At 33.8% G+C, this 17,604-nt stretch overlaps 1 protein-coding gene across 24 annotated transcripts in view; it reads right to left on the bottom strand.

The window, feature by feature from the left end:
- FIP1L1 (factor interacting with PAPOLA and CPSF1) overlaps window positions 1–17,604 on the bottom strand; it is a 68,161-nt gene that overhangs the window by 25,354 nt on the left and 25,203 nt on the right. For 9 of the 24 annotated variants that reach the window (XM_060148184.1, XM_060148182.1, XM_060148187.1 and 6 more), the window contains 2 exons: window positions 7,724–7,817; window positions 5,871–6,027 (listed from right to left, as the gene is read on the bottom strand). In XM_060148184.1, the coding sequence (XP_060004167.1) occupies window positions 5,871–6,027; window positions 7,724–7,817 (251 nt within the window). Of the gene's footprint in view, window positions 1–5,870; window positions 6,028–7,723; window positions 7,818–9,937; window positions 10,193–14,984; window positions 15,093–17,604 lie in introns of all 24 variants that reach the window. The other 15 variants (XM_060148190.1, XM_060148179.1, XM_060148176.1 and 12 more) reach the window with 2 other exon arrangements.

Here is a 17,604-nt window from a genome sequence, read left to right on the forward strand (position 1 = left end):
TCCTCTACTGTGTTCTCAGCATTCACGCTCTGATGAAGCCAGCTACCTTGTTGGAGAGGAAGTGAATCTTTTCAACAAAGAGGTCAGTGAACTTGAACAGAAATCTTTTCTTAGTCAAGCTCTTGAGATGACCATCTCAAAGCCTCTGAAAGAACTTGAAGCAGAGGACCAGCTAAGCTGTCCCCACATTCCTAACCCACAAACACTGTTCAATAATAAATGTATGTTGTTTTAAGCCACTATGTTCTACAGTAATTTGTTATGGAGCAAGAGCTAATACATATAGTTACTACCTATCACTTCTCTATTCAGTTCAAATGAAAGAAAAAAGCACAGCAGAAGGACTATGTGAACTATGCTTTCTATTTCTCACTTGTAAATGACAAATTTCATCAACACTAGCATGTTACAAATTGATAGCCTGATCACTTTCCTTATGTCTCACCAATTTCTACTGTCAAGTCATCAAGCTCGTAAGTAAATTCTGCACAAAAAAACTGAGTACAAAAAGTTTTATAAAAATCTTTAAATATTACCTTCCACATGCTTTTCTATGTATCAATATTTTAAATACTATATATACATATACATCATCTACCATGTACCCTTTTAAAAAAAACAGAATGTAGACTACTATAAAACTATTTCTTAATAAAGTAAAATAATTAATCACAAAGGTACAAAAAGGAATGGAAGTAATTTTAAAGAAAAAATGTTAGAAGGTGATATGGTCACTAAACTTAAAGCAACAAAAATAGTTATCAGCATACTCCACACCTAAAAAGTAAAAAAGATAATTTTACATTAACTATAAAATGGGTGAACTATTTTATCTTTATTAAGATCTCTTAATCCTATTATAATCTAAAAGCCTATGGAAAACAAAAATTCTATGTTAGACAAAAACGTCTCTGATAGAAATATCAATATTTTTACAAATAACTTGTAAAGGAATTAATCTCTACAAGCTCACGTCTAATGGCAAAGTGACTGGAAGAGGAGCACAAACAAAAGGCAAATATTAAACCATAATTAAATTCTACAAAATACAGCATCTATGGTGTATTAAAAATATAACTATAAAGGGACCATCCATGGGGAAAAAAGACATTTAAAAATATCAACATCCTGAAGGAGCTTTTATTTTCTATTAAAACTTAAATTTAACTTAATTGTGCCAAAAAATACTATTCGTTACACATAATTAGCATTACACCCTACTTTGAGTTTATTGAAAACACTGACAGACTCTTGGTTTTTTAAAAAAATACAGAAAAACACAACAAAATAGAAAACGAGTACAGTTCTCAAAAACTTCAAGAAATTATTTTTCAAAAGGTATTTCTAGAAACTACATTTTTAAAATGCTTACATTTTTGGCAAACAGCATCAGTTAATATGTGGATTTGCTGTGTAAGACCAAAAATCTTCATGGAACTATAAAATCAGCTTAATAAATGTTATATTTACAAAACAGCTTCTCAAATAAAGGGACAAAATTGTACTTCCTCAAGGATGCAGAAAATATTCATCGAATACAGGCCAAGCTTCTGGCAAAGCAGCAGTTCTCAAAGTGTTATCTGGAGCTTCCTGGGTATCCCAAAGGCCCTTCTAGGAATCTGCAAGGTCAAAACTCCTTTCATAAACACTAGGCTGTTATTTGCCATTTTCATGCTCATTCTCTTACAAGTATACAATGAAGTTTTCCAGAGGCTACATGACATGTGAAATCACAATAGATTTAATGCGGAAGCAAATAGGAGAATCCGGTTTTCTTCTATTAAGCCACATAGTAAAGAGATTTGCAAAAGTGTAAAACAAGGCCACGGTTTGCAGTAAATGTTGTCATTCTGGAAAAATAATTTTTCATAAAAATATTATCTTAATATGTAATGGGATTATTATGCATACTCTCAAAATAATATTTTAAATATAATATTTTAGGGCTCCCCTCGTGGCGCAGTGGTTTAGAGTGCGCCTGCTGATGCAGGGGACACGGGTTCATGCCCCGGTCTGGGAAGATCCCACATGCCGCGGAGCGGCTGGGCCCGTGAGCCATGGCCGCTGAGCCTGTGCGTCCGGAGCCTGTGCTCCGCAATGGGAGAGGCCACAACAGTGAGAGGCCCGCGTACCGCAAAAAAAATAAAAATAAAAAATAAAAATAATATTTTAATTTCTCAGGTTTAATTTCTAATAAAAAATAGATATAACACACATAAATAAAAGCTCTCTGGGGTCTACAGTAATTTTTAAGAGTATAAAGGGGTCTGTAACCAAAAAGTTTGATAGCCGCTATGCTAGAAACCATACTGCTAACAGGAAAATAATCTAATTTTAGATTATCTAATAATCTAATTTTCTGGTTCACTAGAAAATGAAAATAATAGATTTTCTGAAAATTAAGGAAGATCTTGAATAACCAGTGTTTGTTTTCAAGCTACTGTTAGTATGGTGGCAAGGAACCATATTAAATACTTTTTCATTTAAAAAAGCTAATCCAGAACTCACAACATTCACTTAGGACCTTACATGTTTGTTGTACTCTCCAAAACAAAACCTCCTCTGCTCTCCGTACAAATCCATTGTGGCCAGAAATATGATTTTGGCCTCTCTGTCACTTTCATGTATGTTCTAGATGTATGTGTATTTGAGGGGGAGAGGAAGCAACACACCTCTTCTTTTCTGTTAACTACCTGACAGTAAAAGTTCCTTGAATGAAGCGGTCTCTATCAATTCACTGTTGCTAAGGAGTAACTGTCCACTCATGCAAGAAGCCACATCTGTAAACCTCCAAGAGCTGACCATAAATTTAATCCTCCACACCAGGGCGTTTCTGAGAGTGAATAGTAATAATTAACCTGGGACAAAACGTATAATAGGACTATTCCAAGCAAATCTGGATAACACCCCAAATTAAAGACATAATACATCATTACTATATTTGTTCCATCATATACAGAACTACAGTCTTAAAAACTTAAGCATTTGAAAGCTAATGTTAACAAATGCAACATTAAAATGTTCAAATTAATTCCCCAAAGATTTTTCTTCATTTCTCCTTTAATTATTTCTCAAGGAAGCAAAAAGAAAACCCAAGGTTTCTCAAAGACAAATGGAGTATTTTTTAAGGCAGTACTTACAAAAAGACTCCTGAACCACAGCTTTCTTTCATTAGTTGCTTATGCTTCTTAAGGTGATCTAAATTACAGCAAACTATACAGAATATACTGTAATCATGTGACTCTGTGGTAAATGGTAACTGAAAATGTGGCTTTAATCAAGGCCTACGTTCATCTGGTATATGTACATATATCTATGCAGCCATACTGTAGTTTAAAGCCCGTGCTCATTCTGATTAATAAGTGCCTGGACCAACTGTTAATCTGATAATCCCTTTGGTGTTATGGATACATAAATATCCTGTTAACTCAATTAGCTAACATATTAAGGGAATGTCAAGTATACACAAGACCTCTGTGATTAGCGCTGCAGGGAAACATAAATGGAAATACACAGCCTATGCTCTCTCCAACAGCTCACAATCTAGTAAAATAAGGAGTAATCCAGATAGTCTCAACTTACAAATATTTGGTTTCAATATGAATTGGTATCTTTCCCTCGCTACCACCCCCAGCAAATATACCACAGATAGGTACTGCTTAACCAGCATTAGAATTCATCTGAATTTGTATTCCTTCAATGCTGACAGGATGACATGGAAATGTTCTCAAGGATAAGCATCAAAGGAAATCTGGACAGGTGTTTAAAATATGGAAAGCACGTAGCTGAAAATTAATATTAAATCGACAGCTTAAGCAATAATCACTGGTACTCTACAGTATAATGTCATAGATAAGCTAAACATAATTAAAAGATTTGTCATCCTTATAAACAGAGGTTATACGGCAAAGAAATGGAATGATTTTGCCATTTTGAAAAAGAACGCACATCCAGATAATGCCATTGCCTATCAATATCCTACAGGGCTTCTAAATATTCTTATACCAGGGAAGTATTTATTTTTTTATCATTAGTTCACACCGCCTCTCTCTCACTTACTTTAATAAATAGCAAGTGTTGAAATATATGTTAGCCATCTGGGAATATACTATATTAGCTAGCAAATAAGAAAATTCTTTTAAATCACCTTTAGTAGCTGGTAAAGTTTAAATAAGATTACAAAGCAATGTAGTGTGAAGACTATTATCACATACATTGATCATCTTTTAGTCTCATTAAATCAAATACGTTCAAAATTAACTACTTCTACATTTTATCTTTTTCATAGGGCAAAGGACTCATATATGGATCACTAAGTCCTCATTACTTTCTCTTTTCATTTAGTTAATTCTCACCACATTAAAGATTCAAGAGTCACAGATCCAGGCACAACTTCTGAATGGGTTCGGATTCAGAACAAGCAATTTATTGTTGGAACAAGAAATTCACTGAACTTTAGAAATAATGTTCTCTTGAGTAACCTCTCCAGTCTTCTCTTTCCTCTATTTTTGAGACAACAGGTTCCCTAAAGCCGTAGTCAGGTTTCATAATTATCCTTTTTGAAAGCAGAAGTAATCTCAGAAGAAAATCAAAGGCATTGTGCTTGTGGGGCTAATGCAGTAGGTGAATTTTCGAGGCCAGGATGAGTATTACAGGGAAGGATTAGTCACACCCTTTAAGTGCTTCTGTACTCTAATCACAATCACCACCGCTTAAAACAAAGACAACTCTCTTGCAAATTCAAAGTGAGTGGACAAGCCTCTCTAGTATAAACGGATTTTTTTTTTTTTTTTGCGGTACGCGGGCCTCTCACTGTTGTGGCCTCTCCCGTTGTGGACCACAGGTTCCGGACGCACAGGCTCAGCGGCCATGGCTCACAGGCCCAGCCACTCTGCGGCATGTGGGATCTTCCCGGACCGGGGCACGAATCCGTGTCCCTTGCATCGGCAGGCGGACTCTCAACCACTGCGCCACCAGGGAAGCCCTAAACTGATTTTATTAATAGAAAGCAAATTTTAACATATGTAGCGCATGTAGTTCTGGTTAGGACCAGGAGCTAATTTTTAACATTTACTACTGGCATTCTCCCTAGGAAGAAAGTAATTATTATCTCAATCAATCCTGTTAGTTTCATTAAAAATTGATTAAGGGATATAAATATTGAAAGCCTATCATGAATAAAATAAAAAAGGTCTTCAGACAAAAGGATGAAAGTATAAAATTTGGTAATTATTTGTGAATTTTTTTCTACTGTCACTGATCTAGTTTTTAATAAATAACCAAAAGTGACTAAGAATATGATAAAAAATGACATTAATTTTCTCTCTTGTGTAGTAGAAGTAAATATCAGATACCTGGCACCCAGAAACAGTCTCCTAAAAGGAAACCAGTATACAAAGAAAGATGACCAGACAGACCGAGATTTTCAATTCAATCCCTTCACAGGATGTAATTTTTTTGACCTACACCATTCTGAAAGTATCTTTAAATTTTTTTTCAAAACAAGTTAATATGATTCAATGTGAATTTATACATACACAACTAGCAACTTTAATTTGGGGATCACTATCATATTTTTGGATCACAATTTTAGTGTCTGTCCACTCTTCCCTATTTTAGTACATTGCTTCTTTGCTTTACTGAAAAAGTAAGACACATATACATCTGTTTCAGTGTGAATCTACTGAAGATTTTACATAATCAATTTCATATTCTATTACTTTTAATGTAGTGCAATCAATGAAGATTAATGTAGTGAAATCAATGAAGATGCTATTTTCAAATACATAATTTACTTGTTAAATTCAAAATTTTAAAAACACTCATAGGTTATTTTTCTTTCAAAATCAAATGTCTTATTTACTATTTACCTGGTGGTGGAATCAGAGGTGGAGCAGTGCTGACAGTGGGAGGAGGTGGAAGAAATGGAGGAGGTGGAAGGTGAGTGGGAGGAGCTCCTGGAGGGAAAAATGGCGGTGGTTTGCTAAAATTGTTGTCTACTTCAGTAGCAGATCTTTCAGAAAGGACCTAAAATTAGAGCATAGTTAATTAAAAAGATGAATAAATGTTCTTATCTAAGATTAAACTCAGTAAATGAATCTCATTTAATCTAAGAAATAAGTTTTATTCACTTACATATATTCTGGGGAAGCAGGAGTAATTTTTCTATGTGTGTGATGTGTGTGTATATTATACAGATGTGAGTATTCACTCTCAAACACACTTTTTTAAATGTTCATATTCAAAGCCTAGACAAAACTGAATCATTACAAATAAAATTCTTAAGGAATAATTGTTCTAAAAATATTCTAAACGAGACAATTAAGTACTTCATAAATAAAATGTAATGAGTATTATCTTTGTTACTCAACCAAAGTTAAAGTATTCAAATTAAGGCAATATAATCATTAGTCATAGATACTAGCATTAAGAAATTAACATGGCAATAGAACCAGATATTCACTGTACCAAGGCCTGTCATTATCAGGTTGCAAAGTAAGAGACTATAAGGCATGCATCAATAGGGTGCAACTAACAGGCAGCCAGATACATAAAAAACTTCTTCATGTGAGCCTTGTAACTTTAAGAACAAGGGTTTATACTTAAAAAGTATTTACAAAATACTGATCTATGTGAACAGGTAAGGGACAGAAACCGAACCTACAGGAGAGTGGCACCTAGAAATCTGAATTTTTGACAAGCTCCCTAACGGATTCTGTTTGAGAAAACTAGAAAAAACAGGCAACATGATTTTATATATTTAATGTATACTTTTCAAATCCTTGCTGGCTAAAGCATATCATTTAAACATATAACCTTTCATTAACTTTTCCTACATTTAAGTACAGTAATTTTTGTAAGGCTTATGCTGATAAGCTAGTTCTTAAAGTAGAAAGCAGTATTATTTTAAGAAAGCATGACATTTTAATGGTGGGGGTAAAAAAGAGGATTATCTTCCATTTTAGAAATAATTTACCTTAAAAGGTGCTAAAAAGAACATTTACATAATTTACTGAAGGTAATAAAGAATCAAAACACTGGACATCTTTTAAAGTACTCAGAGAAAGAAAATAAATAATGAAAAAAAGTGTGGTCAAGCTGAAAGTCTCAATTACTCAAAGTTTAAACTTGAATTATACAAGCTAATAACTCATCTTCTTTCATTCTTTCACTTGAAAAACAAAGAGATCTACTTCACCCAGAAATGTCACATTAAATAAATTATGGTATAGCCATACAATAAATCTATCATGAAGAGGTGTTAAATATTTTTAAGAATATGGGAAAATGCAAATGATAATTTTATATGGAAAAAAAAAGGATACCCAAAAATATAACCATAGTAGTATCTATCCCAATCTTGCTTAGTGATGAGGAAGAGATGTACCAAAATGTTAAGAGTGGTTATCTTTAGATGGCAGAACTATCGACGGTTTTATTTTCTTCTTTAAACTTTTCCCATATTTTCCTTTTTTAGCCCAATGAGCCTATATATCACATTTATAGCAAGGAAAAAAATATCTTACTGAAAAAGATCCAAAGGTTATAAATTTTAAATGGAACAGCTTTCGTAATAACATGGTGATTGATTCCACATTTTAAATCCCCTTTGTAGTACCTAAATCACCTTACATATAGCATAGTGCTATGAATGAATAAATTAAATTAGAACACAGATATAATCCTTCATTTAAAAAAAATAATAACTTTTAAAATACTAAACCTGTATGTTGCTGTTTTCATTTGCCCGTCGCCTTCCTTCTACTCGGCTGATAGTTATAGTCTGACCAATAACATCAATTGCCCCAGGTAATCTCCTGTAACATAAAAATTGAATCATTTCAGTTTCACCTAATTAGATGTTTGGACAATAACACAAATATTAGGTGAGAAATAAAGGCTAAAACCCTTTGCAATGTAATTTAAAATAAAATCAGATCACAACACATCGAAAAAACTTCACTTAGATCTCACTACTTTGCATAGTCATAAAAACTAAATTTTATTAATTAGCTAAGACCAACACACCAAACAATGATCATAATGCTAAATTTTAAGTATTTTTGTAGGTTTTCTTCAAAATTTACTATTTTTTAATAGTCTCCAAGTGAATTTATTTTTGTGGAACTGAATCAGTAGCAAATGTTAAACAAATGGAAATAAAAATTTTTGGCCACTATAATTGTAACACATATCATAGTTCTATTACAGAAATCTTAAAAATTCCTCAAAACGGCTTGAAAAGAAATAATGCTCATTTTGATACATAAAGGTTATGTTCCTTAGTGATTTATTCTGAGAATTAGAAAAAATAAATAGGGAACCACTTTTTCATTCTTGATAACTTGCCTTTAGTTAGAAAAATTCAAATATTTAAATGCCAGCACCACCTCCAATTGTATTTACAACCATTAAAGTTTGTGAGTAGATGGAAAAACAGTCTATCACAAAATAATGCTGCAAATTCAATAGGAAAATCTAACAATAAAAGAAACTAACGTTAAAAGCCATTTTTACGTGTAGCTAAGAACTTTATAAAAATATATATGCTTAACAAGATACAGAAGTCACTTGTAGGAACTGGCAATGAAAAGTGGATGCAAATTAGATGAATTTCTCTTCATCTATATTTCAGTTCTGAACAATTCTGTTTTTAAAATTTTACAGAAGTAAAACAATCAAAGTACCATAGATCCTTCAGGTCACTAAGTTAGGTTCCTAAAATGACTAATAACAGCAGCTACCAATTATTGAATGATTACATTCTATACCTAAACCTGAGAATAACCCTTAACTTAAAAAATTAATATATACTTGTTAGAGATGATAAAGCTAGAGCCAGAGTGATGTCACTGACCTCAGTAATAATTACATGGCAAAACTAACTTTCACACCTGAGTCTTCCTGATTCCAAAGCCTCAGACCCCTTCCCTTGAGCCATGCTGCCTTCTAGCAAGATAAGCAGCCTTTGAAAAACTTAAGACTTTTGGAAATCAAGAACTACTGAAGGTATGTTTCAAGTAAACCTTGAAAAGCCCCATAAATAATTTTATGCTCACAAAAACAAGAAGACCTACAAAAAGTCTATAATGGCATTTGAAATGTCTTCAACTACATAGTTAATTCCTGCTTACTATCCTGCCACTTAAGATTTGTTAATACATTTAAAATATGTTCAAGCCTTTCTGATTTTATGCCTAGGTCATTGACCCCCTAGGTTCCCTCATGATCTCAAAGATCAAAAGTGATTTTACTTAACTTGTACCCTTCAGTGCAGCTGGGAAACTATCCTAACAGTCACACATTAGAAAAATTGAAATACTTCTGACAAAACAAATATTGCTCTAATTTTTGCCTAAAATTTGCCTAAAACTTACAAAGCTATGACCACTATAATTTCATATCAAAGCACGTGCCATCAGCCCTCCCATATATAAACACATCTCAGATCCAACAGCCCAAACGATAAAGGTGTATATTCTGAAACCAGGATTTCCCTCACCATTTATTACTACCTAAACTTCATAGTAAAAATCCTTATTTCTACCCTACTATTTTCTTTTCCATTCTCTTCTATTCTCAATCGCTGGATTCTCCCCTCTCCATCTTCTTAAATTTATTCCCATCAAGAACAAATTCTCACAAATTTGTTTGGATTTGCAACTTGGATTATAAATTCTCTGAATTGTTAAAAGTAGCGAAAGGGGAAAGATTCTATAACCTTTGACCATGGATTTCTAAGGACTTATGTTTTCAAAAATTCTGGGACACATGGGAGTACTCATTTATTAAAGTTTATCTTCAATATGTTCAGAGATGTCTGATTACCTTTTTCAGCTTTAAATGGATTGCTCTATCACTAAAGAGTCAAAATGGCAAATATTATGTTTCTAAAACATACAGGACTTCCCTGGTGGTGAAGTGGTTAAGAACCTGCCTGCCAATGCAGGGGACACGGGTTCGAGCCCTGGCCCAGGAGGATCCCACATGCCACGGAGCAACTGGGCCCGTGTGCCACAACTGCTGAGCCTGAGGTCTGGCGCCCACAAGCCACAACTGCTGAGCCCACGTGCCACAACTGCTGAGGCCTGCACGCCTGGAGCCCATGCTTTGCAACGAGAGGCCACGACAATGAGAGGCCCATGCACCGCAGCGAGGAGTGGCCCCCCGCTCACCGCCAACTGGAGAAAGCCTGCACACAGCAATGAAGACCCAACACAGCCATAAATAAATAAATATTTTTAAAAATAAATAAATAAAAACATACAAATGAGAAATTAGCCTTAATAAATGTATATCACTAGAGGGAGTCTAGAAAATTGCAATTCCTTACATGTCCATAATAGTAACAGCTCCTTGCCCAAGCATTTTTACCACACAAATTGATTTACCTTAATCAGAAATTTTGTTAGAAATATTTTACAACAGACACATATGTACCAAAGTAACAAAAATCACTTAATATTTAACACAGGTGAATAATTAAACATCAATTCTGATGTCACATTATGGAAAACAATATTGAACCATATTATTATTAAAGTTTCTGATGTACCACTTTCTATTTCAATGAATAAAAAAATTTAGTAGAGCTTCACCACGAGGATCTACTGTAACCTGGATTTCTACATAGCACAGGTTTATCTGGGTTTACAAACTGTTCAATAAGGCAGACAGCTAATGCAGTTATCAAGATTCCCTTCTCTATACTGGACTCAATCATAGAGTAAAAAGCTGAAAGAGAGCAACTAACCACAGTGGACAGCTACAGTTTCATTAATCTACAATTTAATACAGGCAGTGAATATTCACAAGAACCTCGACCTGTCCTCCTAGCACAGATGAATATGAAAACATCTCTGAAATTTTAGTGGAATTAAATTAAAATGACATATTTTGAGGATTCTAATGTTCCAGAAAGGGTATGAGAGCTGCTTACATAGATACAATAGAAATCCTAAGAGTAACAAAATCAGAAACAAGGGAAAACAGATAAAAGGTTAGTTATTAATCTTTGGCCACAAATTTATCTCTGAGCTTATTTTTTACCAGCCAAAATAAAGGACAGTCTTCATAACAAAAGTCTTTAATGTGCATTAAGAGAAAAACAAAGCACTAGCTCTGAAGATTACTTTTCTTGGTAATAACAATTGCTAGTATTTATTGAACACCTACTATGGTGCTAGGAAAGCACTGTTCTAAGCACTTTATATAGATTTACTCCTCATAATAATCCTAAGAGGTAGCAACTATTATTATTCCCATTTTAAAGATGAAAGTAAAAAGAAACAAGTTTCTCCTCTGAGTCCATCTTAAGTGGAAGTATGATAGAGTACAGTAGTTTTTAAACTTTTTAAACCACAAAACAGTTATTTAGGAAATACATTTTGCACAGCAATCCAGTATATACATTATATTAAAAAAAAACAAATGTTTCATAAAACAGTACTTACTTACACTTACTATAAAGGAAAAAGAACATTAATATCAAATATGATTTTATTAATATTTACAAATAACACAGGAAAAAACCCAAAATAAAACCAAGAAATATTTGGTGGCTGAGGCCAGCAAATTGACTTCACACCCCACTAATGGATTAGGGGTTCTCAACTTTGCCTGCACATCAGAATCATCTAGAGAGCGTTTAAGACCCCCAATGCCCAGAGTGCACACCAAATAGTTAAATCTGAGTCTCTCAGGCCTAAGCATCAATATTTTTTGTAGCTCGCCATGTAACTCCAATACAGAGCTAAAGTCGAGAACTACAACTAATGGCATGCCCAAAGAAGAGACTTATATTTTGTCCTCTTCTAGTAAGAACTTAAAGTAGTTAATAAAAATTAATGTTTTTATTACTCAATAAATTTAAAGTCATATCTAAAAAGGTTTAACAATTATGGTAAAGATTTCATTACATACATATTTTCATATTGATCTTTTGAGTTCTGTGGACTGACAGTACTGCTTCTATACTTATATTCTATTTTTCAAGTGGAGACTTAATAAAAAAGAATTCTGTCTAGAAAAGTGATACATGTCCCCCCCCAAAAAATCACAGAATTAAAAAACTGTCTTCAGGACATGTAATTTCCTATCACACCATATTCAAAGAAACTGGTAAAGCCTATGATGGGAGCAGAGATCCAAGGGGAACTAACACTTTAGTGGGTGCCCTGCAATAGCGTTTCATAGGCTTAAAAATTATTTCATCCGTAAGTAAGGTGTAAGTCCAATCAGTTTCATTTTCACAGATGTGGAAAGAGGCTCCTTTGTGAAGTACCACGCCAACGTCAATATTCAGGCTTGGGTATGACCAACTCCAAACCCCCTCCTACCCTCAGAATGTTTTCCATGCTAATTTTCTGGGTCCTGAATTTTTAAAATGTCACGTTACTTGTTAAGCTATATTAAAAACAAACAAAAAACCTTGAATACTTAAAGGTGAAATATGCTAAAATTTGACTCACTGGAGGACATAAATTGTGTTTATTAGGGCAGCCAAGTATACTTACTTTTGTGCAGAGCTTGGAATAAAGCTTTACCAGCCACATTTATGCTTAGTTGCATTTTTTAAATGTATCACTGATAGGAAAAGATATGTTTCTACAGGTAATTAAAAAAAAAGGCCTTCACATGTCCAATCACATAAAATCTTACAAGCTACACAATATAGCAACATGCATGCAGAGTGCTCAAATGCTATGAAGTACAGGTACGTTTTTTCAGTAAACCATTTCATCAAGACATAATAGTAAGCAGCAAGAACAAATGAGGGAGTCAACCTTAGATTTAATGTTCATTTAACATCCACTTTTAAGTTTTGTTTGTCTATTATAAAACATGCGAGCAGGTTTAAATATTTTAGTGATTATACATTGTAAAGCAATTTTTACCATTCCTCCTTCAAGAGTCTGGGTTAGTTTAAAAGTATTCTGATATTGGAAAACAAGCTTAATAAAACAACCTAGAATTTGCAACTAATTACCTAAAAGGAGCATAGTTTAAGATTGTAAAATGAAAACAAAATACAGAAATAAACTGGACACTGGCATAAGGTTATAGCAATCATCCATACTGCCTATTCCAATTTTCTGTGTTCATTTAAACTACTTCATTCTTCTCACTAATTCGCTTTACAAGAGTTACAAATCTGTACAAAACAAACTTGCACCAATAAAATGTTATTGTTATATACTATAGTTAAAGATTTAAAAAACACTATAATATATAAATTAAGAGTAACAGGGTGAGAAAAGTCTGGGTCTCCAAATACAGTAATTTATGAAAAGCATCTCAACCATCATTTAATCGTTCTTTACAAAGAGACTTAAGGAATGCTTTAAAAAAAAACTCCCCATTTCTCAGTTACATTAATTACAAGAGCTGGAATCTCATTTTTTATCTTATGCTATAAAAAAGTGTATGTAGCTTTCATCTACAGTTGTTTCTTCTTTTTAATTTTCAAAAGCACAAAATACACACTGAAAATACAGTGTCAAATTTCCTACTACCTATACTCCCTGAGACTAATCACAAAATCAGAATAGGGAGTTTTCTGAGTTACCAAACCATCTTTTGGGGCACGGGGGGGGGGGGGGGGGGGGCGGGTAGCAAGGGGGAAGTTATATAGTCTAAGTACTGAAATGTATCACTTTCAGATTTAAAAACTAATATTTTCCTTATAAAATGGCCAATTTATTTCAAGAAATAAGCTGTTATATCAAAAGCATAACTATTTTAAGATAAAAACTATAAGTCAAATGGTTTATATAAAAGAAATTTCAGATGTTAAAGTAATAGCAGCATGGGACTTCCCTGGTGGCGTAGTGGTTAAGCATCTGCCTGCCAATGCAGGGGACACGGGTTCGAGCCCTGTTTCGGGAAGATCCCACATGCCGGGGAGCAACTAAGCCTGTGCACCACAACTACCGAGCCTGCACTCTAGAGCCCGCGAGCCACAACTACTGAAGCCAGCACACCTAGAGCCCGAGCTTCGCAACAAGAGAAGCCACCGCAATGAGAAGCCCGCACACTGCAACGAAGAGTAGCCCGCGCTCACCACAACTAGAGAAAGCCCACGTAGCAACAAAGACCCAGCGCAGCCAAAAATAAAATAAAATACATAAAAAACAAAACAAAACACACATTAATACAGCATCAAGCTGCCCAGGAAGAAAGCTTTAAATTCTTTACCAACAAAAACAAACAAAATACACTCCCATATACTATTACCTTATTTAAAACTTCAAACGATAAATTAAGAAGGTATCTTAGTCTGTATTTCTAGTCAAGCAAAGTATAACTGCTTATTGTTGGCAATACATTTTCATACCCTAACACACTTGCTTCTCATTACATCACTTAGGATAGAAATTATTATTCCCATTTTCACAGGCTCAGTTTACAATATCCATCCAAGGTTTGTATGCTTTGTAAATTTAAGATTTAGAACACAAACCAAAATTCTATGGAGGGTGGATTATGAATAAAAAGCATAGCAACAATAAGGGAGATAGTACTTCCTAGACCCACTTAATAGAATGGCAGGTTTATGCACTGTAGTTGGAAAATAAAGATTGGAAAGATTCAATGGCGTCCAATTTTATAGGTCCTAAAGACCGGCTCAGAGAGCTAAATTTTATTCCAGATACTGAAAAGCACCCACGGGTTTTTGAATAGGGTATGATATGCGAAAGGAAAATTAAACCTGCAGCAAAGGGAAGGAAAACATTTATTGAGCACCCATTAGCATGGTTCCAGGCAATTTATGTTATAAAAAGCTAGAGAGACAAGGGGCGAGACATGAGGTGATAAGGGCTGATTCATAAGGTAAGTGTAAAAACCCTCAATTCTATACTGAAACAGTGTAATTCAGGGGGGACAATGGTACAGCCTAGTCAAAATTATTATCTTTCTAATGAGATAAAACAACACTGATGACCTAAACATCAGGAGTATCCAATGTTTAAAAATAGCCTTACCTTAGATCAGGTGATTCGGCCCTCCCATATTGATCCTGCCACTTCCCAACGCTTGAATTGGCTTTTTTGGAGGCAGTACTTGTCTGAGACTGAGAAGAGGTGCTGTTTCTGGTGAGATAAATTTTCTATGTTTTTTCTTACATACTGTTGTCTCTGACCCCCCTTGATCTGTTTCTTTTTTCCTTGACATGCTTTTTCTAAAGTCCTTTAGCATGTTCTGATAGTATCATTCTCTTCAAGTTATATGAAATACTTGTGGTGGAACTAAGACTGCTAGTGGTATTCAAATATAGATGTCTTTGTTATCAACATTTTATTAATTCTAGAATATTTTTAGAAATACTTCTCAACATAGACAGTATGATGTCAAAATGCAGAAATGAGAAAAGAACCAAAGGCTTACTTCAGGTTATATATATTATCCAGAAATAAATTTCAGTGCTTTTACAAATTAATAACATTAATTTCTGCAGTTTCATAAAACCTTATTTGAAATGTTGGTATTTCTTTCCCTCATTCTTCAATAATAGAAATAAATACTGTTAGTGTAACCAGTTAACAGCAACATTCTGCGTTTCATAAAAGCCTATATTAAATATATATTTCATTAAAATTCAATTTCAGAATAATTAAAGTCTTTCAAAGTAAAATTCTAAAAAAAGTTAATTTTATCCCTGGTGTTCACCTATATACACTCTTGCCAATCCTTTAAAGGAGTAATAAGACACTCTTTCAAAGTAACAGGAAAAACATGTTTATGTAGCTGCTTATTTATGTAAAAAAAAAAAACAACACAGGAAGAACAAGCCAGTAACTAGATGAAATGAAATTGTTTATTGACAGGAGTGAAAAAAATTGCAAAAAGAATGACTAATCTGAGTATACTTTTGCATAGTCTTGCCTTTGGAACTATGTTAAATGTTCTAGATATGTAGAAAGTAAGTCAATAAGCATGGAGGAAAAGAAATGCTAGTACTGAAAAGAAACAGAAACAATGGATCAAATTATCTTTTAAGTGACTAATACATACAACCACTCTGAAGGAAATTTTTGAACACAATATTTTGACTATATACCCTCAATCTAAGAAAAAGAAAAATTGAAAGAAATCTTGAACTCTATTTAATAGGTTTGTTTTTTGTAATGGTAGGTGCACAGTTCTAATCTATTTTGTGTGTATTTCAGTATTAAGCAAATGAGTGTATATATTGAACTTGTTGGAACTAGGTTCTCACTGTGGGAAAAAGGAAGATACAATACAAAATAGAGAAAGAGGAGTAGAACCTGTGGTGTCAAGCTAGAAGTAGAAGAAATGTGACTATATGATTAAAATTTTATAAAAATAACATATATACGGCAATTTCACATTAAAATTGCTTGCTTTTTCCTAGCTCTGAGTGCTGAAAAGACCTAGAAATAGTGACACCCCAACAGCAATAAGCGTAACTATTGCCGAGACCGTGGTTTCTAATTACCATTTCCCACTAAAAAGCATCAGGATTCCTTCAAGAAATGGCTGCTTCTAGGGAAGGGGCAGGGAAAGTACAACATAAGACTGAAACATCAGAAAATAAAGAAATCCTCAAAAAAAGATGATGGGGACATGTCAAAAGGTCAGAGGAGCCAGTCTGAAGAGGCTCCCATGGACCAAATCTGGAACAATTTGAGCATCAACATGAATTACAGTACATATATATGTGTGTATACATATACATGTGTGTGTATGTGTATATATATAGTTTATATACCCCATTTATAAGCCACACACACAAACTTTCTCACACATAAAATAAAAATTAATGAGTCTAACAATAAATAAGTAGGTAAGGGAGGTGGAAAAGCTCATTTTTAAAGTAGAATGCCAACTAATAAATGTAACAGGAATAACAGAGTTAGACAATGACTATTTTCAGTCATTACAGTAATAATTGACTAAATCAAAAACGGACATTAAAATTCATGGAAAGTTCAAAGACAAACGGAATATTTATGCAGTCTCCTCACAGATTACTTATTTATACAGTAACTTTGCAGAAACGCAAAGGACACCACCACAACTAAGTAATTAAAGTTATCACCACTAAAAACGGGACAAACTGACATCATGTACCTACAGGCTGATTCACTGAGAACACCACATTACTTATGTAGTAGTATTCCTGCCCCAAAAGCAAAGCCTGAATCTAATAACGTGGGAACATCAAGCAAACCCAGACTGAAGGATGATTTACAAAATAACCAGACTGTACTCTTCAAGTCAATGTCAACAAATACAAAGAATGTTCAAGAAGCTGTCCCAGATCAAAAAAGAATAAAGAGATAAAGGAGTTAATTGTAATGAATAATCCTGGACTAAATCCTAAATCAAGGAGGAAAGAAAAGAACTGCCATGAAAGATATTATTGAAATAATCAGCAAAATTTATGGCTTGTATATTAAAGTACTGATTCATTATGAGATGTTCTGACATTGATTAACTGTTTCCTATAATTACGGAACACAATGTCTTTGTTCCTAGGAAATATATGCTTAAGTATTCAGGGGTAAAAGGGCACAATGTCTACAATTAGCATTCAAATGGTTCAGGAAAAAAATATTTTTGAGAAATTATAAAGCAAAT

This window comes from Lagenorhynchus albirostris, chromosome 4, assembly GCF_949774975.1.
Source record: "Lagenorhynchus albirostris chromosome 4, mLagAlb1.1, whole genome shotgun sequence".
Lineage (NCBI taxonomy): Eukaryota > Metazoa > Chordata > Mammalia > Artiodactyla > Delphinidae > Lagenorhynchus > Lagenorhynchus albirostris.